The sequence below is a fragment of the Phyllostomus hastatus genome, unplaced genomic scaffold, assembly GCF_019186645.2.
Source record: "Phyllostomus hastatus isolate PE091 unplaced genomic scaffold, TTU_PhHast_1.1 phas_scaffold_501, whole genome shotgun sequence".
Taxonomy (NCBI): domain Eukaryota; kingdom Metazoa; phylum Chordata; class Mammalia; order Chiroptera; family Phyllostomidae; genus Phyllostomus; species Phyllostomus hastatus.
This window is the reverse complement of record NW_025334033.1, coordinates 63,917,004-63,941,096: the sequence shown is the minus strand read 5'-3', so window position 1 is coordinate 63,941,096 and position 24,093 is coordinate 63,917,004. Positions and strand designations below refer to the sequence as shown.

Sequence of the window (24,093 nt, the reverse complement as noted above, 5' to 3'; positions counted from 1 at the left end):
AGGCTCTGGGGAATGCGAATTGGAGGCCACTGGTCCCAGAAACCCCAGCAGAGTCAAGAGCACTTGCTGGTTCTCCACCCCACTGGCAGGCTCTCTGCGTTACACATTCAGCACACGGGCAATGGCGGGGTGGGGCTGTTGGGTTCCCCGGGTGTGCAGACCACACAGACCCAGCAGGGGCCTCCTTCCTCCCCGCTTTCCCTTCTGCCACCCCCAGAATCCCAGAGCCGACATTCCTACTCAGCCGAGGGCCCTCTCGCCGGAGTCAACATCGCGACCAGGCAGAGGAGAGCACCGTGGAGTCAGGCAGGCCTGGCACCAGGTGTGTGCCCATGGCATCTCTCACCTGTGTGTGGCTTCCTGAGCCCCCGTTTCCTCACCCCAGAAATGGGGACCGCACCAGCCAGCCAGCGGGGCTGCGTGCGCAGACTCTAAGTACTGACCGTAAGGGGCTAGGCCCAGCCACGCTGGGGCTGGGGCTGGGGCTGGGGCTGGGACTGGGGCAGGTCCCTGTGACGGATGTGTCTGCCGAGCTGAAGGTGGGGGCCCTGCCCCTCCTCTGTGCCACTGCGAGTCTGAACACCACACACGTCCCTTACCAGGTCTGCTCTAAGTCAAGGCCCCCTTAAAACTCGCTTTGCTGCTTTTCCCCAGGCGGTACCACAGCGTGAAAGTGGACACGCTGAGCTGGCCCTCAGCGGCCCAGTCCAGCCTCCCGCCAGTGTCCTCGGAAACCTCTCTTGACCCTCCTTGTGGCTGAAGTCCAGGCTTCACGACAGGTCCCCTGAGTTGAAGAGGAGAATCGAGGGAGGGCCCAGCACCTTTCTGCTGTTTTCGACGCATCCCTGTCGAAGTGTGGCTCCCTGCCCAGGCACGAGATGAGGGGCATCAGAGCCAGCGCTGGAGGCCTGAGCAGCAGCCCAGCGTCCAGGGCACATTGCTATGGGAGTCAAGACACGGCTGCAGCAATGGCCTCCTGCTCACGGCCCCACAGCTCTGGGGCTGAGTTCTTGAACTCTGCAGGTCTGATGCGTTCTGATCTCCACCTCCTTGGCTCTGGCGTGGTGGCAGTGCCAACCAGATCAGTGGGCGGGCTCTGGAGTCACTGCCTATGGTGCCTAGGGTAAGGTGCTTTTCCCACCTGGGCCTCTGTAGTTCCAACTTCACTGCATCTGAGACTGGCTACATCCTTCATCTTCTAATAACGCTGCAGGCACTTGTCGTGACGCCTACAAGAGGTACAGGCGTGTGTGTCCTCAGCCCCTCTTCCCTCAGAACCACACTCCTAGGGGCCCCCAAAGCCCCAGGGGCCAGCATAGCTGAGTGACCAGGGTTGATGATATTTTCTCTTGAGACTGGAATTCCGTGCAGCACCAGTGAGCTGAGTGAGGGGGGCTGGCGCTGTCATGCATCAGTCTGGGGCCAGGGGAGGCCACGGTCTGCTGTACGGACCATGAATTTGAGAAAGCCAGCCCGCAGCCAAGGGACGGGACGAGACAGGCACATGCGGAGAAATGAGGAGCGAGGAAGAGTCTGGACACCCGCTGAGGCCCCGAGCCAGCCCCGGGGGAGGCCAGCTGTGTCACTGTGTCCTTGGGATCCCTAACACACCCCGCATCCTGATTTTAAAAAATGTTCCCCTTCAGCTCAAGAGAGCTGCGTGGGCTCATGCTGCTGGCAGGTGAAGGGCCTTTAGGACCCAGCTCACGCCCAGTGCGTGGTGGGTCCTGGGCCTCTTCACCTCCGACCCCTCTGCTTGCGCACTGAGCTGGCCTGGCTGCGGGAGCATCACGGAGTGGACTCCAGGGCAGGTGGCCCAGACATCTGGCTCTGTCTAGTTGAGACTGTCCCTTGGGCAAGTCCCTGCCCCTCTTTGGGCCTCAGTTTCCCACTCTGGAATGTAGGAAGCCTGGTCTAAAAATTTCCAAGATCCGCCCTGGCCAGGTAGTTCAGTTGGTTAGAGCATCACCCCAATGTGCCAGGGTTGTGGGTGCAATCCCTGGTCAGGGCACATACGAGAATCACCCAAGAATGCATGAACAAGTGGAACAACAAATCAATGTGTCTGTCTCTCTCTCTCTCCCTTTCTCTAAAGTAATTTTTTTTATTTTTTAATTTTTATTTTTTTAGAGAGGGAAGGAAGGGAGAAAGAGAGAGAGAGAAACATCAATGCACGGTTGCTGGGGGCCATGGCCTGCAACCCTGGCATGTGCCCTGACTGGGAATCGAACCTGCGATGCCTGGGTCACAGCCTGCGCTCAATCCACTGAGCTACGCCAGCCAGGGCTCTCTAAAATAAATTTTTAAAAAAGTTCCAAGATCCCTTTTAATCCTAGTCTTCAGAGACTATTTGTTGCCAACCATGAGGAACTCAGAGGAAAATGGCTTTCATTTAGATTTTTAAAAAAATTGAGCCTTTCTCTGCCATGCCCTATTAGCTGTTTTAATAAACCACTCATATCCAGAAGTGGAAATAATCCAAATTTCTATCAACTGATGAATAAATATAGTATTATGCAGCAATACCAAAGCACCAAAGCATGAAGCACTGCTACACGCTACGACACGGATGAGCCTTGCAAACCCCACGCTAAGCAGCAGCAGCCGATCACAAAAGGCTGTGGGCCGGCTGACTCCGTGTGTATGAAATGTCCAGGACAGATACGTCCAGACAGACAGGAAGCAAAGTCGTGGCTGCCAGGAGCAGGGGTTGGGGGGTTGGGGGTAAGGTAATTGCTCATGGGTTAGAGGGATTCTTTCGGGGGTGGGGAAAGTGTTCTAAAATTGACTGTGCTGATGGCTACACAACTTTGGGAACACCCCACTTTGTGAACCCCCCTCAGTTGCACACCCTGAAGGTGCGGCTTCATGGTAAGTGAACCGTATCTCAACAAAGCCGTTACATTCAACAATAAAACCTCGCAGTCGGTGTGTCTTGTCATTGGGCTGTGAAGTAGACACTTCAGAGCGCCACAGTGAATGGTTCACAAGGGCGAGTCCCTGAAACCCTGACCTTGGCTTAGGAGACACTCTACCAAACATGCCGTTTCTCTGATGGCCCCCGAGACGGAGGCAAGACCAGGGTCATTTCCGCCATGGAGGCTGAGTGTCTCCGGGGGCCTGGCGCCGGGTCCGGAATGGCACACACGTACGTGGGCCCACAGCACCTGCAGTTTCTCCCGTCTCGGCCCCCGCCCCACCCCCTCGGGTTGGGGGGCTCAGAGGAAAGACCGGGCATGTGGGGTTTTCTGGGGTTCCATTTATGCAGTGCCCCCTAACTGGGTTTGGAGACACAGAACTGACCTTTCTCGCCCCAGGCAGCTGCTCTGGGGAGCTGAGGAAGATGGGGCGGGGGGGGGGGGAGAATAAGCCCTGAAAGCTCCAGAAATCCTCAGATCGCCCGGGCTGAGCTTTACTACAATGAAGGGAGAGAAGATTTAGGGTGCCACCCAAGGCCTGATGGGAGCACGTTAGGTCCCAAGGGCCCATAATTTGACTCAGCTCCACACAGCTGACCCAACGCAGATACAGGTCCTGGGCACCTTGTGTACAAGCCACGGCACAGACAAGCACTTCCTGGTGGGCTTCCGAGGGAAGGAGCCGAAGGCGCCCGTTGGTTGGGGACAGTGTTGCCCCCAGGCGTGCCTGGGGTCAGAAGGTCAGTGCACAAACCCCAGCTGCCCCTTCCTCCTGTGTGGTCCTGGGCAACTAAGCCTCCCTGTGCCTGAGTCTCTCCAGCTGGGAAACGGGGAAATAATAATAGTGCCCACCTTCCAGGGTGTCGTGAGAAGTCAGTGAGTTGATGTTCACCTGTAAAGCGCCCTGCCTGCTCCGTAGTCAGTTCACAGTAAGTTTTACCTCCTGTCACTCACTGTTCAAGAACCTCCAGGGGCCTGAACTTCAGTAAAATACACCTTTACCCCAGGTTCTCCAGGGAGGTGGGCTGAGCTGCGCCGTAGGTCCAGGGTTCACATGTATGGCTAAGGCCAATCGTGCCCTGTGTGACCACTAAGGCCATTGGCCCCGTGACTTCCCTGAGGCCTGTGGTCTGGGACTCTGCTCCCGTCTGGACCGGTCCCTGACGGCGTTCACAGCTCGGAAGCTCAGGGTGGAAGAGAGGCTGCCCACGTGACGGCTGTGTGACTCGGGAAGTCTCACCGCCTCCCCAGCCTCAGTTTCCCTCTGTGAAACGCAGATAAAAGAGACTGCCCGCCTCGCAAGGCAGCGGTGACGCTGAAAGGAAAGTGCACCGAGAAGCAGCAGGCACAAAACTCCGTCCGTTCCCACCCCTGCTTCTCCTGTCCCAGAGGGGAAGAGGAGGAGGAAGTGACTTGGTGTTTCCAAGGGCAACACCTGGAAACGCATCCGCAGGGACACAAAGGGAGTTTTCAGCAGGGACAAACTCGGGCCAGCTCTTGGCTCTGTTGTGAGCCGAGCCAGGGGAATGCCCGGTGGCCTCTGGCTCGAGGAGGACGGTGGGCCAACCACAACAGGAAGTCCTGGCCACCGGGAAGGGCAGAGGTCCCTGCACGGGGACACAGGGGTGCGGAGCCCCTGGGGCTGCCTGGTCCCAGCCTGTGCAAGCCAGCAGCATCCCCACAGGCAGGTCCCCTCTGGGAGCTGGATCTCATTCCTGCTCCTTGGAGGAGGCCGGACACCGGGGCAAGGGGAGAGGGAGGGTGGAGTCCATGCCCCGCAACCCCACCAAACTCAACTCGGAGGAAGTGGAGATGAGTGGTCCTCACCCGTGGCCAGCTCACTACACAGAACAATGACTGCCAAGGGCACACCCCTTCACAGGTGTCCTGCAGAGCCCTGGGCGGCGAGCAGCTGCAGGGCCAGGACTCAGATGAGGTGGCTAGCGGAGGGCGGTGGCCACGGCCCCATCAGGCCTCAACGCTGTAAACTGGGGGCTCTGCGCCCACCTCCTGCGGAGCTCACAGAGCGGCAGCTCCTCCTCGGGCCCAACCTGGGCAAGCGCGGCCAGTTCCTGGACCACGCTGTAGCCACATGGGGCCCTTCCCAGCATCTGGCGGCCAAGACTCAGATCCCCTCAACCTTCTGGCCAGCAAAGAGCGGCTCTTGGGGGGCCAAACCCCTATGTGGGGCCCCTCTGTGACCTCAGTGAGGAGACGGATGTCATTTGCTGGGTCTGCCCTCCCCGGGAAAGGCGGCTGCAGGTGCTGCTGACAGGAGCAGCATTGGTAACCTGGCGGGGTCCCGGGTACACCCAGAGAAGGTTTGAAAATGCCTATTCCCAGGCCCCGCGCCAGGCTCTGGGTTTTGGTTTAGGAACCCGGTCCTGGATGTGGGGCAGAGCCCCCGGGCAGCTGTGATCGGCATGTCCCGGAGACTCTCATCCAGAGACTCCGAGGGAGCCCTGGGACCCCAAACAGAGCCTCTGTTTTCAAGGTGAAGCAGAATGGCAGGGCTGGGGGCAGGCATGTCCTGATGGAACCCTGGGCCAGCACAGCCTGAGGGCCCTGCACCTCCAGAACTCACCAGGCATGGAGAAGGGGGACAGGAAGGCAGTCTCGACGGGCTCCGGCTCTGGGGGAGGCGGCGGGGGTGGGGGCTGCTGTTCCTGCTCCCGCTGAGGGTCGCCGTCTGGGTTTTCCAGGGGAATGTTCCCGTTTTTGATGTTTTCGGGCCTCCCGTTTTGGAGCGGCTTTCTGCCGACCCCGTTCGCTGAGTTGATCAGCCTCTGCCTCTGTGTGGACAGGGGGCAAGACAGACAACCAGAAGTGTGACCGTATTACCATGCTCCTTGACACGCACCCAGCCCTCAGGTTTCCAGAACACACGCCCAGAGGTCGGTTTGCCTGTGAATGACCCGAGGACCTTGGCATTCATCTACGTTTGTCAGCTCCTTTGGGGCCGAGACCAGCAAGCCCTTGGGGGACGGTCAGAGGCCTGGCCGCCCGGCCCGTGACACTGGATGACAGCGGTCATTCCGGCCTTCCCTGCGGACGTTCCCAAGCCACCTGAAGATACTCACAGGAGAGGCCTTGCATGTTTTAAACTAAAAATTATTTAAGTGTACCATATAAAACTGCACTTACACTAAGTATATAGCTCAGCGATGTTTTATATCAAGATGCAGAACATTTCTAGCCCCTCATAAGACTCCCTCAGGCACTTTCCTTAGTCTGTGTGTCCCCTTTCCCCAAAGCCAAGCAAAGTAACCACTACTCTGACTTTTAGAAACATAAATTAGTGTTTCCTGAACTTGACCTTCATATACGTGCATTCAAATTGCATGTACTGCTTGAAGTCTGGCTTCTTTCACTGAATCTAATGTCCATGAGAGCCATCCATATTGTCGCATAACTCAGCAGTCTGTTGCTTTTCGTGGCTGTATAGTATTCCCCCCGTAGAAATAACCTGCGGTGTATCGTTCGCCTGCTGATGGGCATTTGGGGTGTTTCCCTATTTTGGTTATTATGAAGAACGCTGCTGTGAACTTCTGTGTATGTGCCTTTAAGTGGACAGAGCACTCATTTCTCTCTATTTAAATGTGGAATTAGTAGGTCATAAGGTCGGTACATGTTGAACCATTTTACACTTGTACCAGCCAGGGGTCGAGTTTCAGTTGCTTCCCATCCTTGTCAACACTTGATATTGTCAGTCCTTTTGATTTAAGCCAGTCTGGTGGGTAGGTGGTGGCACCTGATCACGGTTTGAATGTGCTTTTCCCTGACGACTAATGATGTCAAGCATCTTACTGGGTTACCAGCCATGTGGATAGCCTCTGCTGGCCAGGCCCTCTGCCATGTCCAGCGCACTTGCTCTCGGCCAACCCGCCCCTTCCTCCCACCAGCTCACACTAGCTACGGACGAAGGCTGGCCCTTTCCACCCGAGCAGACGTTAATCTTCCTCACCAAGCCTGGGGGTTTCTGCGAAACCAGGGAACGGCAGAGGCCGTATTTCCAGAAACCAACAGGCTCCCACTTTCCCAAGAATCTGCCTGCCTTTGCACAGCTCACCTCATCTGGCTCCCCTACACTACATCTACGCATCAGCCTTAGGCTCCGTGAGTACCGATCGTCACACAATGGACACAGACAACCCCCTCCCCCCAAGGACTTCAGCAGGACACCAGGAGTCGGTGAACGTGTCCCAGGCGACACTCTGTAACGGAGTGCCCCACACCTAGCCTCGTGTTCATTGGAAGTAAGAAAAGGGTTGTTATTACTTAAAGTGGAAGGCACGAGGGAGAACCACTCGGTCTTTAGCAGAGTGGGGACTCCCGAGGCCCTGGGAGGGAGAACCATACGGCTTTGCCAGAGTGGGGACCCCTGTAGCTTTAGAAGGGGGAACCACTACCCGGCTTTAGCAGAGATCCTGGAGACACAGCTGATGGTGCCGGGAACCAAGGGAGGCCTACCAGCCAAGATGGATTACTGGGAAGAACTGGGGGCTGCCTGAGCCACGGACTTCTATTTCTTTTCCTGAGATACAGTACCCCAGACTGAGCAAAGGGGGCAGGAAGGATTGTGTGTGTTTGTGGGTGTTTTAAGGGACTTTGGGATTTTGATGAAGACATTAGGTCACTAACTTTAAGTTCGTACAGCATGAAATAAACATTTCCTTTCCTTCTCATGAAAAATAAATAAATAAATAAAGTGGAAGCACGTTATTCCTTTACAAAGAAGAGGAACTGACCACTTCACTGTCTTCATGTCAGTTTTAGGTGGGGACTCCTACACCGTGAAGTCTAGGGTGGAAATCCAAAATATTTCCCCCATACTTACCCCACCAAAAAGAGCAAAGTGGTCTATGCCTGAGACTCTGACGTGGAGGCATGGTGCTCTGCTCCCCACGTGGGGTCAAATAACAGGTCACCCTCGCAGAAAAGGAAAACAACCAGCTGTGCACAGACAGGACTGCAATGTTGGGGACAAGACTCAATAGCACCACGGATGGTAGCAAGGGGGACGGGTCATAACTCTAACTTCATAGGAACAAAGAGAAAGTTGTATCTGAACAAATGTCTAAAGCTATATGAGGCTGTATCAGGAGAGGCCTAGATCACAACGCAAAGGAGGTGCTGGGCCCACGTGCCGAGAGAGACAGCCCGGAAGGTTCCCACGGGGGAGTAACTAGGCGGAGAGGACCGGGGCCCTGTCGTGCCAGGACCCTGTCGTGCCAGGACCCTGTCGTGCCAGGAAGGTGGGAGGTTCCGAGGATGTTTAGGTTCAAGGAGGAGATCAGGGGTGGCAACTGCTGCCTGGTGTTCTGCGGGCTGCCCCGTGGACAAGGCAACATAACGACCAGCTGGAGCAGGGGCTGGCTGTTGCAGAGGGAGCAGCGATACAGAAGGAGGGGCGCAGCGGAAGTGGGGTGGACTGCCCCCTAGGAATCCGTGCCGTCTAGGCTCAGATTTGGGTCAGAACCCCTCTTCTGCCCCCGTGTTTCAGCTCTCTCGTAGATCAACAGGAAGCACCATCCTCTCCCCCGGAAAGTCATCAAGAGGGTTCACGCTATAACACAGGTAAAACGCCCAGCACCTGCCTAGCGCACAGCAGGTGCTCAGAAAACGACAGCTGCTTGTACCAGCTCACAAGGACCGGCATCCAGGTGCGAGCCAAGGAGAAGCGCAGTGTGGGGAGGAGCAGGCGGGAGACCGGGTGAGACGGTCCCCAAGGAGGGAGAGTGACTGGGGGCGGGGGAGGGGGGGACGGACTGCTGGTCGCCTGGACAGTTCACTGCTGTGGCTGGGGGTGAGGACGCTCAAGTCGGGTGGGATGCAACCCTGGAGCGAAGGACAAACGGAGCCCTCCTTCCACGCCCCCCACCCGGCCCCCTCACCAAGCGATGAACAAGTAAGGGCATCCGCCCCATGGACACATCGACTGTGGGTTAATTGCAGCTTTGCCACCTTTTCTGGGCCACTGGGGAATTAAAGGACTGAAGAGGAAATGAGACCCAAAGGTCTAAAGAAACCACCTTGACACCAGACATTTGGGGGGGGACTTCACTCCCCCCATTCCCCTTCCGGGGTGAATCTCCCCAAGACCCTGCTCATCCTCCGGGCTTCCCCTTTCTGCCGCGTCAGGAAATTCTGAGTTCGAAGCGCCCCGCCCAGCACCCACACACAGGGACACTGAGGCCTGGGAAGACTGGGTTAATGTCTAACATGAGATGAAAATTCGGAATTTCCTCCCCAGTCCCAGCATGGTGGAAAACAAGGTTTTCCCAGCAGCTTAAAACACTCGGCGGCCTGGCAACCAGCATGTCACGGGCTCATCAAAACCCCATCATCTACCTCCCTGGTTGTGCCTGCCATGAAAATACGCTATAAACCCAAATCCCTGAAGCCTTAGGAGTTGCTCAAACGCCCCTCCCACCCTCAACTCCAGTGGGTGCAATTATCACGCTCATAAAGAGTGGCTGGGATTCAGCAAGATTTCTTTGCTTTCAATTTTACCGATTTGCACCAAACAAAAGGATTCAGGATAATTCAAAGCTTGCAATATTTTCCTTTCTTCATACCGAGAGGGCACATGGCGTAAGAAATCAAAGTAACACTGTTCAAGATCCAGAAACCGGAGCACCGTGCAGCCCGCCCACCCTTGCATGTAACCGACTTGCTAACTACTGATTGTTCGTCATCAGAGTTTCAAGTTCTCTGGTAACTACCTGCGTCTGAGGACGGGGACCTGAAACTCCAATGTGCAGCCAGATGGGAGAAGTCGGTAAGCAATAAGCTGTGCACTTTGCTACGCTGTTGGTATAATAAATATCAAACTTAAAACTTGTTTCAAACAAGAAAGAGAGGAGGTACAAAATCCAAGCAAGACCACGAGGGTACCTACCGAGTGAAAAGAAGTCCCCAGCGGTGACAGCCACCCACCTGTGTCTCAGCTACCGCCCCCCCCCCACCCCGAGTCGTTTTAGCCATAGAGAACAGGTGTGTGCTCATCCTTTTTTTTTTTTCTTCTTCTCCAGATAACATTTTAAAGACCGGCCTTTCTCTAACGAGTTTTACTCTAGTGCCTGACAAAACAGTGAAACATCTTGGCATCGTGTTCCATGCTGCCTGCCTTAAAATCGTCCCGTCCCCCGCCCCCCTCGGCCAATCGGATCCTTTGCCGTTTGCGGCGATGTTCGGGCTTCCGTTCTGACACCACAGGAGCGGTGCCCAAGGCCAGCCTGGCAGAGCTTGCTCCGGTGGCCCAGCCCCGGGCAGCGTCCCGACAAGCCAGGGCCCCCTCCAGGTACCAGAGCCCCTCTGAGGCCACGCGCTCTCCTGGTCCCTGAAGCAAACCTACCTCGTTGATGATGATCCTGCTGGCCATCCGCAGTCGGGTCCTGGGCCCGAACTTGTTGGTGATCATTATGCGTAAGCCCGCCTCCGGGAAGCTGAACTTGGGGGGGCTGGAGCTCATGACCTCGTCCACCATCACCACTGGGTTTTTGCCGTACTGGGGCTCCTCCTTCACTGTATGAAGCACAACGCCGTGATTAATGCCGACTTCCCCCTGGGGGCGCCACCCAGGTGCTGGAGCAGCGGACCGCCTGCCCCTCTGCGGCAGACGTCGCGGGCTGAGGTCTCAGCAGCCCGCGGCCCCCTGGGAGGCTGGCTTCGGCTCCTCCCACTAGTCAAGCGGCCATTGGCTTTGAACCACCTGCCGGCTTGAAGAATGAGACACCGCCCCCCGGTCCCCCCATTACAGGCCCACTCAGGGACAGCCCCTCGGCATGTATCCCCCCCGCCCCCCCCCCCCCCACCGATCAGTAGCCCCTCTCCTCTGGGGCCCGGTCTTGGCTAACTGCAAGGATCTTTCAGTTCCTCCTCTGAGTCTCACTGGACAGCCCACCCGTGACTGTGAAGGGACCTTGCTTCCTCCTGGTTGCAGAGGCTCCAAGGGTCCCCTGGAGTGGAACGTGCCGAAAAGCACCAGAGACCACCTGCTCTGTCTTGAAGGGACCGTCTACACCTGACACAGAAGGCTGCTTCTAGCTTTGTTCTCCGTGACGCAGGCAGTCAGGGCAAAGGCTGGGTTCCCAGGCCCTGGACAGGGTGGCTGTGCCCAGGAGGGCAGCCCGCTTGCTGAGGCTGCACGGGGAGCTACTGGCTGAGTCCAGTGTCTCCGGTAAGCCTGCGGCAGGGAGACTGCTGTCTCTGACCCTGTGCGTCTTCTCGGGAGGCTGAGGACCAAATCCCCCAAGGCCCAGCCCTCTTCCCTGCTACCTTCCCGAACACACGCAGGGCAGGAGTCCTGGAGGATCTGACCTCTACCTCCAGAGTCCTGGAGGGGGGCCCCAGTGACAGAACCACTCTTGAACACAGCACACAGAAGCAGGCGGCGTCCCCTCCAAGGGGCTGCCAAAGCAGATATGCCCGACCCTCTGCACTGGCCACCAGCTCCTGGCACGTGCGTGTCCTTCCCGGGGAATGGGGTAACCAGGAGTAGCCAGGGCGAACCCCCGTCAGAGTTAATGGCACAGACAGGAACCAACGCACACCAGACACGCACCCTTACCCAACAGGCAGCAAGGCTCAGCAGACAGGAGGCGGGAGGGTTAGAAACGGAGCCAGGAGGACCATGCATTTGCCGGAGATGGGCACGCACCTCCGACGGGGCGTGCGCTGGGCTTGCGGTGGTTTATTTATTTTATTTATTTTTCCAATGCATGTGTTATCGCTCGGATGGAAGCAGATTACTTACAATTTAGAAGGCGAGGAGCGTTAAGGAGACAAAGGCCAACAGAGATCGCCAGAGACGATTAGCGTGCGGCGGATGCTGAGAGTCTGGGGCAGCACTCCTGGCGGTGGCCGAGATGCCGCAGGGTTATTGGAAGGGGGGGTGTTAGTCGGAGGGCTGCTGCCACAGGGCCTTCGGTGCCTGGGGCCTCTGGCCTCCAGGACGGCCCCTCTCCTGGCTGACTTCCCTGGTTCGGCCCCACTCCGAGGAGCAGGAGCCCCTGAGCCCACTGCCCCTCCACACTGCGGGAAAGCCTGGATCCCTCCCTACTCCGGACCCCCAGCCTATGTCAGAGGGAGGTGGGAACCAGGAGAACAGCTGCCTGGGGACAGCTGGGCTCAGAGGGAGGGAGCCTGCAGAGTGTCAAGGCGAGACACGTGATACCTGGCACCCTGGGCACCTGGTCCTGGTGCCACCTGCCAAGTGGCAGCGCAGGGTGGTGTTCTGAGCCGAGGGTGGCTGCTCAGAAGGTAAACCAATTATAGAGTGGCTCCCGGCAGTTTAGCTGGAGGCCAGGTATTGCCGCCTTATTTCCTGCTGCAAGCCAAAGCTGGGGCTGGGGCCGGGGGCCGGGGCAGGATGGGACGGTCCCACAGTAGCGCCAGCCAGTGGTCAGGGTGGCCCTGGCTGCCAGGCTATGTGAGAATCCACCCGAAACCAGTGATAAGGGGCTGCACACCCTGCAGCGGCAGGACATGGGGGCGCCTCCCTGCCTCGGCCCTGGGGACCTTGCCATATTGTGCTCTGCTTTCTCAAGCAGAATGAAGGCATGATGTGGAAAATTTGTACAAGTTTTAGAGAATCCAGGGCCTGGGGATGGGCCCCCTCCATCAGGCAGGCAGGCAGTAGGAAGCTCTCGGGGCTGGCACCCGAGGTAGCAGACACTTCCTGCCGGCCTGAACGGACTCACCACTTGGGACTCTGCCCTTTGTCATCGAGGTTCCTGAGGCCCCAGGAACACTATGTCCAGGACAGCAACCAGCCTGTCCCAAGAGGCTGTGCGGGGACCTTGGGTCCACTGTCTGTGCGGCCAAAATCCAAAACAGCAGCCACGCCGCTCCCCGCCCTTCCGAAGAGGCTGTCCTAGAAACGCCCCCCCCCCCCCCCAGGGAAGGGCGGGACCAGGCATGGCCCAGGCCCCACAGGCCGCCTCGCTCTGTACCCACAGCTGGGGCTCCGGCAGCCAGGCTGTGGCCTTGACCACACCTGCACCTTGCAGCAGCCCAACAGGAGTCTTATTCGCTTACTGCTGAGACGGGACAGCACGCATTTCCCTACGGTGCGCAGGGGAGGCAGCCCCTCGCTGGACCCGCCCCAGGGATGACTGGGAGGGGGCCAAGGAGTGTGGATTCTGGCCCCTCGTCCCAGACACGGGCAAACAGGCTCTGCTGAGACCACCTGGTCCCACCACTGACGTCAGTCTGGAAGACAGGGCCGTGGGGAGCACAGGGGAGAAAACACCCCTCAGGTGGCCAGGGCCCACCTCTCGACCGACACCATGGGTGGAACTCGGGGGTGGGGCTATAGCCCTGTTTTTCCTGTCCGAATTACAGGAACCCGTGCAGGTCTTCGCTCTGGGCTCAGGTGAGACTGGATTCTCTCTCCCTCCTGGCAGCCACCCCCAGAGGGGGTCACCTGGTATCCGGCTAGACTGAGACAAGGTTTTTAAAGCAGCAAGCGGTCAGGCCTAGACGGTCAGGAGGACCTGACAGAGGGGTCAAGCGCCGGCTCCAGGGGCCCAGGACCCCCAGACAGGGGGCCACTGGGAAGCTGCCGAGGCCAGGCTGCAGCCCGGGGCAAGGCTCCCCGGGCGGCTCCGGGAATTCCTGCGAGGTCTGCGCCTGCCTTTCCCGGCCTGGCTCTTCCTCTGGGCAGCGAGCCAGAGGTCTCTCCGCCAGAGGTCTCTCCGGAGCAGAGGCCTCCACACTGAGCCTGGCGCTTGAGAAACCACAGCGGCAGCCGGGCCTGCTCTGTCTCCCCCAGCCCTCAGCTTCCTGTCACTGGCCTTCTACAAGGGACAGAGAGGGGACTCGCTGCCTCTCAGAAAAGCCACGCAGGCCTTGGGTCTCAGCCAACGCAGCTCGGGGAAATCCCCGGGGACGCAACTGTTGGCAGCTTCTCCCTCTACGCAAACACCTCCCACTCTGACTCCCTCCTCGTCTAGGGTCCTGTGACCGAAGGAAAGAGTGACAATTTGGATGGGGTGTGTGTGCATGCGTGCGGAGACGAGAAGGGGCGGTGGTTTGGGGGACGTGGTCCGGCCACTCCTGTCTGCTCAGCCTTACCTCGCCCCAGCAACGGCACGGAAGGGTCGTCAGAGCTGCTATCGCAGCAATCATTACCGTCCTCCAGCTCACTGCTGACCGTGTTGCCGTTGGCAACGGTCTTCTGCTTGATGGTGAAGAAGGCCTGCATCTTCACATTGTACCTGGAAGTGAAGGCAGGGGCGGGGTCAGAGCGGCGGGAGAGACCAGGCAGGGCCCGCCCCTTCCGCTCACACCCTTCACAGACACGGGGAGCTGGGGGGCACAGCTCCTCCACTGCTGGACAGGCTTCCCCAGCAGGAGCTGCAGAACCACATGCAGGCCGTTGGGCCTGTGCCTCCTGAGACCTTCGTGGGATTTCTGGGGGCATGAAACACCTGTAGCCCAAGAAAATAACCGAGACCTCTTACTGCTGGTCACCAGCCTGTCCTGATACAGGGAGTTCTGCTCAGCCTCGGGGACGGGCTCAGAGGAGGCATCGCTGGGCTTGTCCTCCAGCAGCTGAGTCTCTGGGTCACCCCTGTGTCCCTGCCGGCCAGCACCCCCCCCCCCCACACACACACAGAAGCCCCTCTCCACCTCAGACCCCCGGCTGCCCACCTCCCCGAAAGGCTCCCAGGAGCACATCTGTGAGGGACAGTTCTCCCTCGGTGTGGCAGTCTATCTATCCCCCACTTTTAGAAGACATTACAGGTCACGGCCTCCTAAAGCTCAGCGTTGTTGTTCTCTTTAAACACCTGCTCAGGTGTGAACAGGAAGATAAAACCTGCATGTGGTGCACCTCAGGGGTAGTGCTTCCTTTTCTTTTTTTCTTATTGTGGAAAAACATACACAACATAAAACCTGCCACTTTAATTACTTTCCACTCTGAGGCGCACCGTTCAGTGCCACCAGCCACATTTACAATGGGGCAACCACCTGCACTGTCTGTTTCCAGAACTCTCCCAGCATCCCAAGCAGACCCTGCACCCACGGACCAATTCCTTACTCGCTGCCACCCACTCCAAGCACCTGGTCATCGCTAAGTTGCTTTCTGTCTCAGTGAGTCGGACTCTCCCAGGAACCTCACTAAACGGGTGAGGTTACAGACAGTATTTGTCCTTTTGTGGCTAGCTCCTTCCACTCGGCATAAAGTTTGCAAGGCCCATCCCTGCTGTAGCCGGGGACAGACGTCCTTCCTTTGTCATGGCCGAGGAATCTTTCTCAAGGGTAGGTTCAAGGTGATTCTGACCTGGGCAGCTCCCACAGGCCACAAGGGCTCACAGCCCTGGCCCCTGTGTCTGCGTCTTCAACACCGTGAGTGGCGCCCCCTGCTGTTGCATGAGGCAGCAGCCCCGAGAGCCGGCATTTTACGAAGCCTGGAGCAGGAGTGAGGCTGCCTGGTTCTTGGGGAAACAGTGGTGTTAAATGATCAGATTTATGCCGACAGCAGACAGACTGGTCGGCCTGGGGCATGGAGAAGCACAGAGTGGGGTTCGGGGGGGTCCTTCCTTGCTACTTCACCCACCAGCCCTGACTCCCCTGGCCAGGGGTGGGCAGCACCCCAAAACAGTGTCTGAACCTCTCTGCCCCACCCTGGCCGCCCCAGTGGGTGTCCCCGAGAACTGGGCGCCCCCCGCCCCCCCAGAAGCGACGGAGGCCCAGTGGAGGTCTGCTCCCTGCTGTAACCACAGGCCAGAGCAGTGTCCGCATGAGGGCACAGGAGAGCCCAGGAGGAGGAGCAGGAGGAGGGGAGACGGGGCACTTACTTCATGATCAGGATGTAAAATATGTACAGGATGATGAGCACCAGGGCCTCCCACCTCGGAGAAAGGAGACGGCGGTTAGAGGGGTTAGAGCGAGGCGGCCCTCGAGCGCTGCCGCCTGGGAGTGGTACGCACGGAGGGTGAGGCTGGGTGGGGTGTCCTTGGACCTTCCCCGTCCCTGACATCCGGCCCAGGACCCAGCACCCAGGCAGGCAGGTGGGCCGCCCAGCCCGGGGCTGTCCTGCAAACTAATGCTGTCTGGGTGACAGAGAGAAGGCCGAGAGTGGGGTCCTTCTCAGTGACGGGGGGTCGTGGGACTTGCCTCCTGAGGCGGAGTCCCTCAGCAAGGTAGAGAAAGGAGGGGCCAGAGCCACCACATCCTGGGATGCAGGGAGGGGAGTGGCCTGGAGTCACATAGACTGGACACTGAGGGGCCTCGGGGTCACAGGAGATGCTGGCCACGGAGCAGAGAAGCCGTGGGTGGAGGCGGAGTGGGCCCTAAGAACTGCCTGGAGAGGGGGCGCAGGGCCTCCTGGGCTGCACGCTGGGGCAGGGCGGGGGCCTTTCCGAGACACACGGTCATGGCTGTCTTGCGTACGCAGAGCCCAACTCCATGTGTGGTGGGCTTCTGGAGCCGCACGGCTTTGGTTTGTTTGTGCATCTGACAAATGGGTACCAAAGGCACGCTGAGGCCGGAGACAGCACAGGGAGCGCTCCGAGATTGCGCTGCTGCTGCTGGCCTGCGTCCAGCATCCTGGTTGCCAGGAAACACCTTTTACCACTTGGGTAGAATGGATGGTAAACCAAGGCAGGGAGGAGGAAGGTCTCACATGCTAACTCAGCAGTCCTGAGCCTGGTCTGATAATATTGCCAGGTGTTCCGACATCACAAGAAACACTATGTTAGCAAGGGAGAAGGGAAGTCCTTGAAATTCTATGTAGCATTTCCGCTGTCTGGGAAAGAAAGCTTTGAAACTGTGTTTTCATCCCGGGGCCTGGAATTCGAGAAAGGGTCTGCAGTGCCCAAAGAAGAATCCCATAAAACAACTTTGGTTAATTGTGTACCTCTGGTCACCACCTGTTTTACGAGGGAGTCCCTGATGCTTCCAGAAAGAGCCCATAAATAACTTTGGGTAACTGCTCCACTTTGAATTAACTGCCTCTGTCACGTATTTATTTTACAAGCAGATGAACAAATGGGGTCTGGAGCAAGACAAGGATTCGGGCTAACAGACCCCCATACATGCCCAAGTTTGGGTGGTCACCTCCCCCAGGAAAGCTGGCACTGCATTTACCCGTTAATCAATATGTAACTTTCTTCTCCCATCCTACCAACTGTGTAAGTCCTCAGAACAAAGGACTCTCTCTCTCTCTCTGGGGGTCAGGGCGCTCTTGACGCTCTTGGCTTGGGGGCCACTGGGCCTCTGGCCACCCGGGGGCTTGTCACCCTGGTCTTCAGCCACTCTTATTTTGCCACCCTGCTTTGCCCTGAAACCTTGCCTTTCACCCCGCCCCTCAACCCCACCCAGTCCTGTTCTCTTCCATGGGAACAGGTCACTGATAAACTGATTACATGCTAATAGATTTGCTGATCTGTAATTCCTTACATGCGTCAGCAAGAAGAACCAGGTCTCTCCCGTCAACACTACCACGTGCCCGGCACGGGCTCCAGTCGTTTTGGGAGCTCTCCCTTGGCTGTCAAGAGCCCAAGGACCAGCAGAGCCACAAAGGGACTAGTAGATGACCTGGCCCCCACCCCCAACTCCAGGTGCAGATGAGGAAAAGCAGGGCCGGAAGTGGGGAGACCCTCCGGCTCGCTTGGCGGGGTGGGGGCCAGGCTGGGGCCAGAGCCAGGTTTCTCTGGGCCCACGGCACACAGCTGCCCCCATCAGGCTCCGGAATGCGTTCCCACGAACAGCCGCACACGGGACGCAGACCCCGGCTCTCTCTCACGCAGACGGCGTTTCTGTGGCTCGTGTGGACGTGAAGCACAGTCACGCTCTACAATGCGAAGATAACACCCTCTTCTCTGAAGTTTGCGTTGCCTGTCTACTAAGGAGTCATTTCCGGCCTCAGTGTCACGGAGACGAGTCCCTGTGTTTTATTCTACGGTGTCTTAGCTTTGCTTTTCACAGTGAGGTCTTCCACTCGCCCGGAATTCATTCTCGCATAAGGTGTGAGGGAGTGGTCTGATGTCGTCTTGCTCCGTGTGGATCCCCAGTTGTCCCAGCCGCGTCTGAGACCCCTCCCCAGCTCACTTCCTTGTCGGGACAGCTGCCACCACCTCCCCCGGCCCAGAACTGGGCCGTGACCAGGCCTATGCTTATCCCTGCGCAAAATGCCACCGTTTCCATCCCTTTAGCTTTATAATATCATCTTGACGTCTGGCAGAGTGGAAATATTAAGGGAAAAATTTTTGTCACTCTGAAACAATTTTTGTCACTTCGAAAGGACAAGCGAGGGCACGCTTGCTTAGAATGATGCCCTTTTTACTTTCACAACTTCATTAGCGTATGTGTGTAAGAAATAATTGTAAACGATTCAGTGAACCCCATCAGCAAGGACACTAACAAAAATGAGCGAGAAACAAACTGTGAAAACTTACCACACGATCTCTTCATCATAGATGAACTGGAAGGCAAGAGAAACAAAGGGAGGGGGGAGACACATTTACTCCAAAACCAAGAAACAAGTGCAGGCCTCTAAGCACCCGAGCGGACGCGTCTCACACGGCTCGCTGTGTTTCCGCAGAAAGCCGGCCCCCCTCCCCTGCAGCAGGCGGCCCTGCCTTCATTGAAACCCAGGTCCGCAGACGCGGCAGCCTGCGGGCCAGCACAGCGTGGGCCTGTCCTCTATTGTGGACCCAGAAGCTGCTGGGGCCAGCCTGGCGGGGGCATGCCCTCATGAACGGAGCAGAGTTGCTACAATCAAGAATCCTAAAAACTGAAAAGACATCCATCCATCCATCCATCCATCCATCCATCCTTCCTTCCACCTGTGGTACCCGTGTATATAGGAGAGAAGGGGTGTTCATTCTTTTTGTTTTTAATTTTTTAAGATTTTTTATTTATTTATCTTTAGAGAGGGAAGGGAGGGAGAAAGAGAGAGAGAGAGAGAGAGAAACATCAATGTGCGGTTGCTGGGGGCTGTGGCCTGCAACCCAGGCATGTGCCCTGACTGGGAATCAAACCTGAGACGCTTTAGTTTGTAGCCCGCGCTCAATCCACTGAGCTATGCCAGCCAGGGCTTTAATTCTTAAAAGTGAAGCATTCCTTTGGAACTTCTGACGGATAAAAGACCCACTTTACCACTGGAAGGGAGGGTTAAGGCCAATGGTGGGGGCTCCATGGTTGCTAATCGGGCCAGCGACCTCGTCCTGCGTCTCCGGCATGTGACATGGATGAATGGGGTCCGGGGAGGACTCCTGCGAGCGCCGGATGTTGGCAGGGAGGTGGGCGGGCTCTGTCCCCCAGTCTCATCTGGGAGACAGGTAGGTTCCTACAGGGGAGGCCAGCAGAGGCCAGGGGCCCACCGGGCCCCTCCCGGCCGTCGTAGCGGGTGGCACACACAGGAGCCACTTTGGGATGCGGCTAGAGGGGGTCCGCCTGGCCGGGCGTCACTGTGAGGCTCCCCAGACTCGAGGCTCCGAGGAAGTGGCACTCAGCCCCGGACACTGGCGGGACGTGGATGGAGCTGCTTTTGGCTTTACAAACCCGGGGAAGGCCACTGGCGTCTGGAGGCGGGGAAGGCCAGGGCTGCCGGCCAGCCGAGAATGCGTGCAACACGTCCATCGGAGGAGTTTCCCTGAGTTTGGCACGAGTATCGAGCGTCTTGCTAAGGGTTCAGGTAAGTGAGAAAGATAAATAATCTGAGCCTAGAACTAGACTGCGTTTCACGAATCAAAGCATTTTCATGGGGGGTTAGTAAATACTTGATTTTCTAGTGATGTAACTGCCATGCGCAGTGCGGGGATAATTGCACTTGGCTCTTTTTGGGGTTTTATCAGGAGTTGTTCATCGTTCCGGAAAATCACGTCATCGGGGTCGGCAGCACGTGGGGGTGTGGGGTGAGGTGCCGGGCGGCTCACGGGCCCAGGGCTGCACTGACAGGGGTCGGGCCCGGGGATTTTCCACGTGGGGGCAACGTTGTATCAGCGGGTGTTCTAGCCTCTTCCTGCCCAAACCTAAAAGCTGTGTTCTTTGCTAGGACTTTCACTTGTCTTTTACAGTATAGCTTAGACGCTATGGTTTTGTTGAGATTATGGGTAGGCAAACCATTCTATCTATCACCTTCATTTTCGGGGCTGTGAGGGTGGCCCCAGGGATCCCACCGCCTGATACTCCCCTCGTGAGCGTGGCCTGGGCCCTCGACTTGCTCCTCACACACAGAATTCAGCAAACGTGAGGGCTGTCACTTCCAAAAGTAGGCAACAAACAGGTTCCTTCTCTCTCTTGCTCTGAGGGATGCCGGGGGCCCCAGAGTCAGCCCCACCTGCGAGGCCAGACCTGAGGCTGCCCAGAGGGACTGGGTCCTGCCAGTGGATTCTGGCCCAGGGGAGCCGAGAGGTGACCGCACCCCGGACGGCACCTGGGACGGAGCCTGGCTGGCTGAAGCCCTCGGCCGAGCCACTCCAGACCGGAGTCCACAGAAAACAGGAGGGAGAAAGGCTGGCTGTTCTAAGCCACTGAGTTCTGGGGGGATTCTGCACACTGTAGTAGATAACTAATATGAGGGACATGGCTGTCACATGTCGTTGGTGCTAGATCCCGTATGGCTGAGGACTGTCACTCCAGGGCACCACCCAGACCCTAACAGCTGGGCGCGCTGCGTGTACCTGCCCTCTTTGAAAATGACTTCCTGCCCTGGCTGGCGTAGCTCAGTGGATTGAGCAGGGCTTCGAACCAAAGCATCGCAGGTTCGATTCCCAGTCAGGGCACATGCCTGGGTTGCAGGCCACGGCCCCCCAGCAACCGCACATTGATATTTCTCTCTCTCTCTCTATCTCCCTCCCTTCCCTCTCTAAAAATAAATAAATAAAATCTTTAAAAAAAATCAAGAATAACCAAAAATAATCTTAAAAAAAAAAAAAAGAAAGAAAATGACCTCCTGCCCTTCGAGGCTCCTCCGGACAGAAACCGAGTCCCCGTGGATGACACGGCCCGACTGCCATGTGCTTCACTGTCTAGTTCCATGATGTCACCCCAGCCCTTGGGGGGCCATAGGGATACCCCCCCCCCCCCCACACACACACGTGAGCAAGCCTCCAGGGTCCCTGTTTCGTCTCCTCTCCTCTTCTCTCCGCTCCCCCACCCCCGGCCGCCCACTTGGACAGCTCCCAGCCGCCCGTCTGCTTTGTGCTCGGCAGTGAGCACTGTGCGCGGCAGTGCGCTGCGAAACCCGGAGCTCCGCTCTGCGTGAGGCTCCGAAGGGCGCGCAGCGTGCTGGCGCGTAACTGCGTGGACCACACGGCACGTGCTTTGGCTTTTGGGGGGGCTTTTTGCCTTCAAGGAGTCAGGTGTGAGATTTGCGGGGACGGAGGCACAGTGGCCGGTAGACTGGACAGAGCGACAGTAGGGAGCGGTCAGCAGCCCCCAACCCCCAGGCTGGGGGGCGGGGGTTTCCCTGGGACGTCAGGGTGGGGGGAGGGCACTCACGGCGATCAGCACGACGACAGAGAGGGTGTAGTACACGGAGTCCCGGCACACGGCCCACCACGTCAGCCGGACCACCTGCGGGCAGAGGGCTGTCAGCCGCTGTGGGCTGGTGGGGGCGGGGGTGGGGGCTGCAGGGTGGGCACAGTGGCTGGGGGGCTGGGGACTTCCCCACCACCTCAGACTCCCCCCCCCCCACACGGCTACAAGGACACGCCCATGGAGCTCCTCCTAACCGTGCCAGAAACAAGTCCTCCTGGTTGTCCCAGGCCACCCTGTGCTCGTCACTAAATTTGGGAAACAGACGAAGCCAGGGAATGTCCGGAAGGGAGGGGAAGGCTGCCCCCTGGCTCCTCCGAGGTAATGACCTCGCACGATCCACAGCGAAGTGCTACACTGAGGCAGAGGCCAGAGGCACTGGCTCTTCCCCCACTGATGCTAGGACCTCCCGGTGGCACCTGGCTACCCTCCTCGGCCTCCTGCAGCCAAGCAGGGCCTGTGCATGAGATCAACGCTCTGAGGCCAAGTCTAACAGCCCCTAGGGAGATGCTGATAGGGTGTCAGCGACAGGCCAGTTGCACGCTCCCGGCCAGAGGCCCACAGGCAGGCCACGGGCAAGTCGGGCATCCAGCCCAGGTCAGGGTTACAGGAGGCGCCCCGCACCCTTCACCGCGGTGGGGGGAGCACTCGCCCGAGGACTGGACAGAGGGCCGACGCTCTCCCTGCTCCCAGCCTGCAGGCTGCAGGGGGCTTGCTGGGCACCGCTGGGCACCCAGGGAGCCAGGGGCACGGCTAAGCCGGGCCTTGGGCCTCCCCACCACTGTCCCTCATGTCACTGCACCCAGAGAGAGAAACCACCACAGACCTGGCCCGCGAATAATCCACAAACTCCGATTATACACAGGATGTTGAACACGGCGGAGCCCACGATGGTGCCGACCCCGACGTCTCCGTGGGTGATGAACACGCCTGGGAAGGGGAAGGCACAAATCCGCATCTGCGAGGCCCAGGCCGGCCGTGGGGCCGGTGAGGACACTGTCCCCAGCACCCTCCCGCCCCCCACAGAGCAAGGGAAGTCGGTCTCCCCATCACACAGAACACCCACAATGCAGTGAGAATGGGAGCAGGCTCAGACCGGCTACTCCAATTCTTCCTGAGTTTTTTGAGCAGCTTTATTAAGATATAATTCATATGTAAAGTATCAGTTCAGAGTTTTGCAGTATAGTCACAGAACTGCGCAACCATCACCGTGATCTATGTAATTTCAGGACACTTTCAGTATCCCCCCCAAAAAGCCCTGTACCCATTAGCACCCCCACGCCACCCATCGGTGGTTCCGCCCCAGGGAACCGCTCATGTACTTCCTGTCTCTCATCTCCCCCTTTTACAGATGAGAAGACTGAGGCTCAGAGCAGACACACGCATTCACTCGTCAGGGCACCGACCCCGGGCTCCCTCCCGACCCCGTGTCCCCGGCTGGTGGGATTTCTCACCGATAATCGAAGCGAACAGCTCGGGCGTCGAGCTTCCTGCGGCCATGAAGGTGGCTCCAGCCACGTCTTCACTCAGGTGGAGTTTCTGAAACAGACATGACCACAGACCCCCAGGATATGGCGTGGGGACAGCGGGCACACTAACCAGATGCTTCGGCAGCCAGGGGAAGTGTGGGAAGCTAGCTTCTTCCCAGCAGCCTCTCCTCCCCCTGCCCTGGGCACACTCCCTTGGCCACTAGGCTGCGCCCTCAATTTGGAATCCTGTCCCCCGCCCTCACCTGGAGCAGAGCACGTGGCTCCCTCTGAGTAGGTCAAGGGGAGGCTAGACAAAACCTTTGCGCACTTGTGCTGGGTCACTCACAGTTCAGGGGACCCAGGTCAAGCAACCAAGTGCCTACCCCTACCGATCCATGTCCCCAGCTGTTAATGTCACAGCAGTATGGCCTTGGACAGCTGGGAGATGTCATGCAAGTTAAGTGGTAAAGTGTGGCAAAGCCCTGAGCAGCCTGCACACAGTAGGTGCCTTCTTCTTCCTTGGCTAGAAGCCAAGAGCAAGGCAGAATAGGGATAGACTGGGGTTTGTATATGGGGCGAAAGAAGAAAAGAAAGTAAAGTCTTAACAAAATAATTAGGAGGAGAGAAATGTCAGCCTGCCAAGGTTGGGACAAAGAACGCTGCAGGCTCAGCCTCCTCCCTAGGGACGCAGATCCCCCCCGGTACCTGCCCCCCACACCTGGTTATTATGGCCAGGGCTCCCTAATTGGTCGGGCTTGGCTTTACTGTGCACAGCGGCCGGCCAGCCGGCCTGCCGTGCAGCCAGAGGTTCTGGGTAATGGTTACGTGCTGCCGAGTCTGGGAGGGGACGCCACCCACCAATCTAATCTGGGGGTTTCAGAGCGAGGCTACCCTGAGTGATTGGCCTGACAATCTTCATGGCCAGAGTCCTTCTCGGCCTGGCGCTGACGTGCCACGTGTCTTCGATCACCCCAGCCCCTGCCCAAGCTTTGCCCGGGGGTCCCCAGCCTCTCCCCCACACACACCTCACAGATCTTCTCGAGAGAGGGAACGAAGAAGTCGTCGCACACTATGGCCAGGGCGTAGAACATGTAGAGAGCCTGCGAAGGGCACAGGACAGAGAGTGTCAGCGAGGGCACCTGCCACCCACGCGGCCCGGCCAGGTAGCCGTCCCACCCGAGCCAGCCTGCGGGGCCGGGGACATGAGCCAGCCT

General features: G+C 58.1%; 1 protein-coding gene across 3 annotated transcripts in view; it reads right to left on the bottom strand.

Annotated features, from left to right (window-relative positions):
• Positions 1–24,093, bottom strand: part of SLC24A4 (solute carrier family 24 member 4) — a 128,581-nt gene that overhangs the window by 24,324 nt on the left and 80,164 nt on the right. For 2 of the 3 annotated variants that reach the window (XM_045823737.1, XM_045823739.1), the window contains 9 exons: positions 23,905–23,979; positions 22,865–22,949; positions 22,237–22,340; positions 21,375–21,449; positions 18,326–18,351; positions 15,725–15,778; positions 13,998–14,140; positions 10,276–10,445; positions 5,503–5,710 (listed from right to left, as the gene is read on the bottom strand). In XM_045823737.1, the coding sequence (XP_045679693.1) occupies positions 5,503–5,710; positions 10,276–10,445; positions 13,998–14,140; positions 15,725–15,778; positions 18,326–18,351; positions 21,375–21,449; positions 22,237–22,340; positions 22,865–22,949; positions 23,905–23,979 (940 nt within the window). The remainder of the gene's footprint in view (positions 1–5,502; positions 5,711–10,275; positions 10,446–13,997; positions 14,141–15,724; positions 15,779–18,325; positions 18,352–21,374; positions 21,450–22,236; positions 22,341–22,864; positions 22,950–23,904; positions 23,980–24,093) is intronic. The other variant, XM_045823738.1, reaches the window with a different exon arrangement.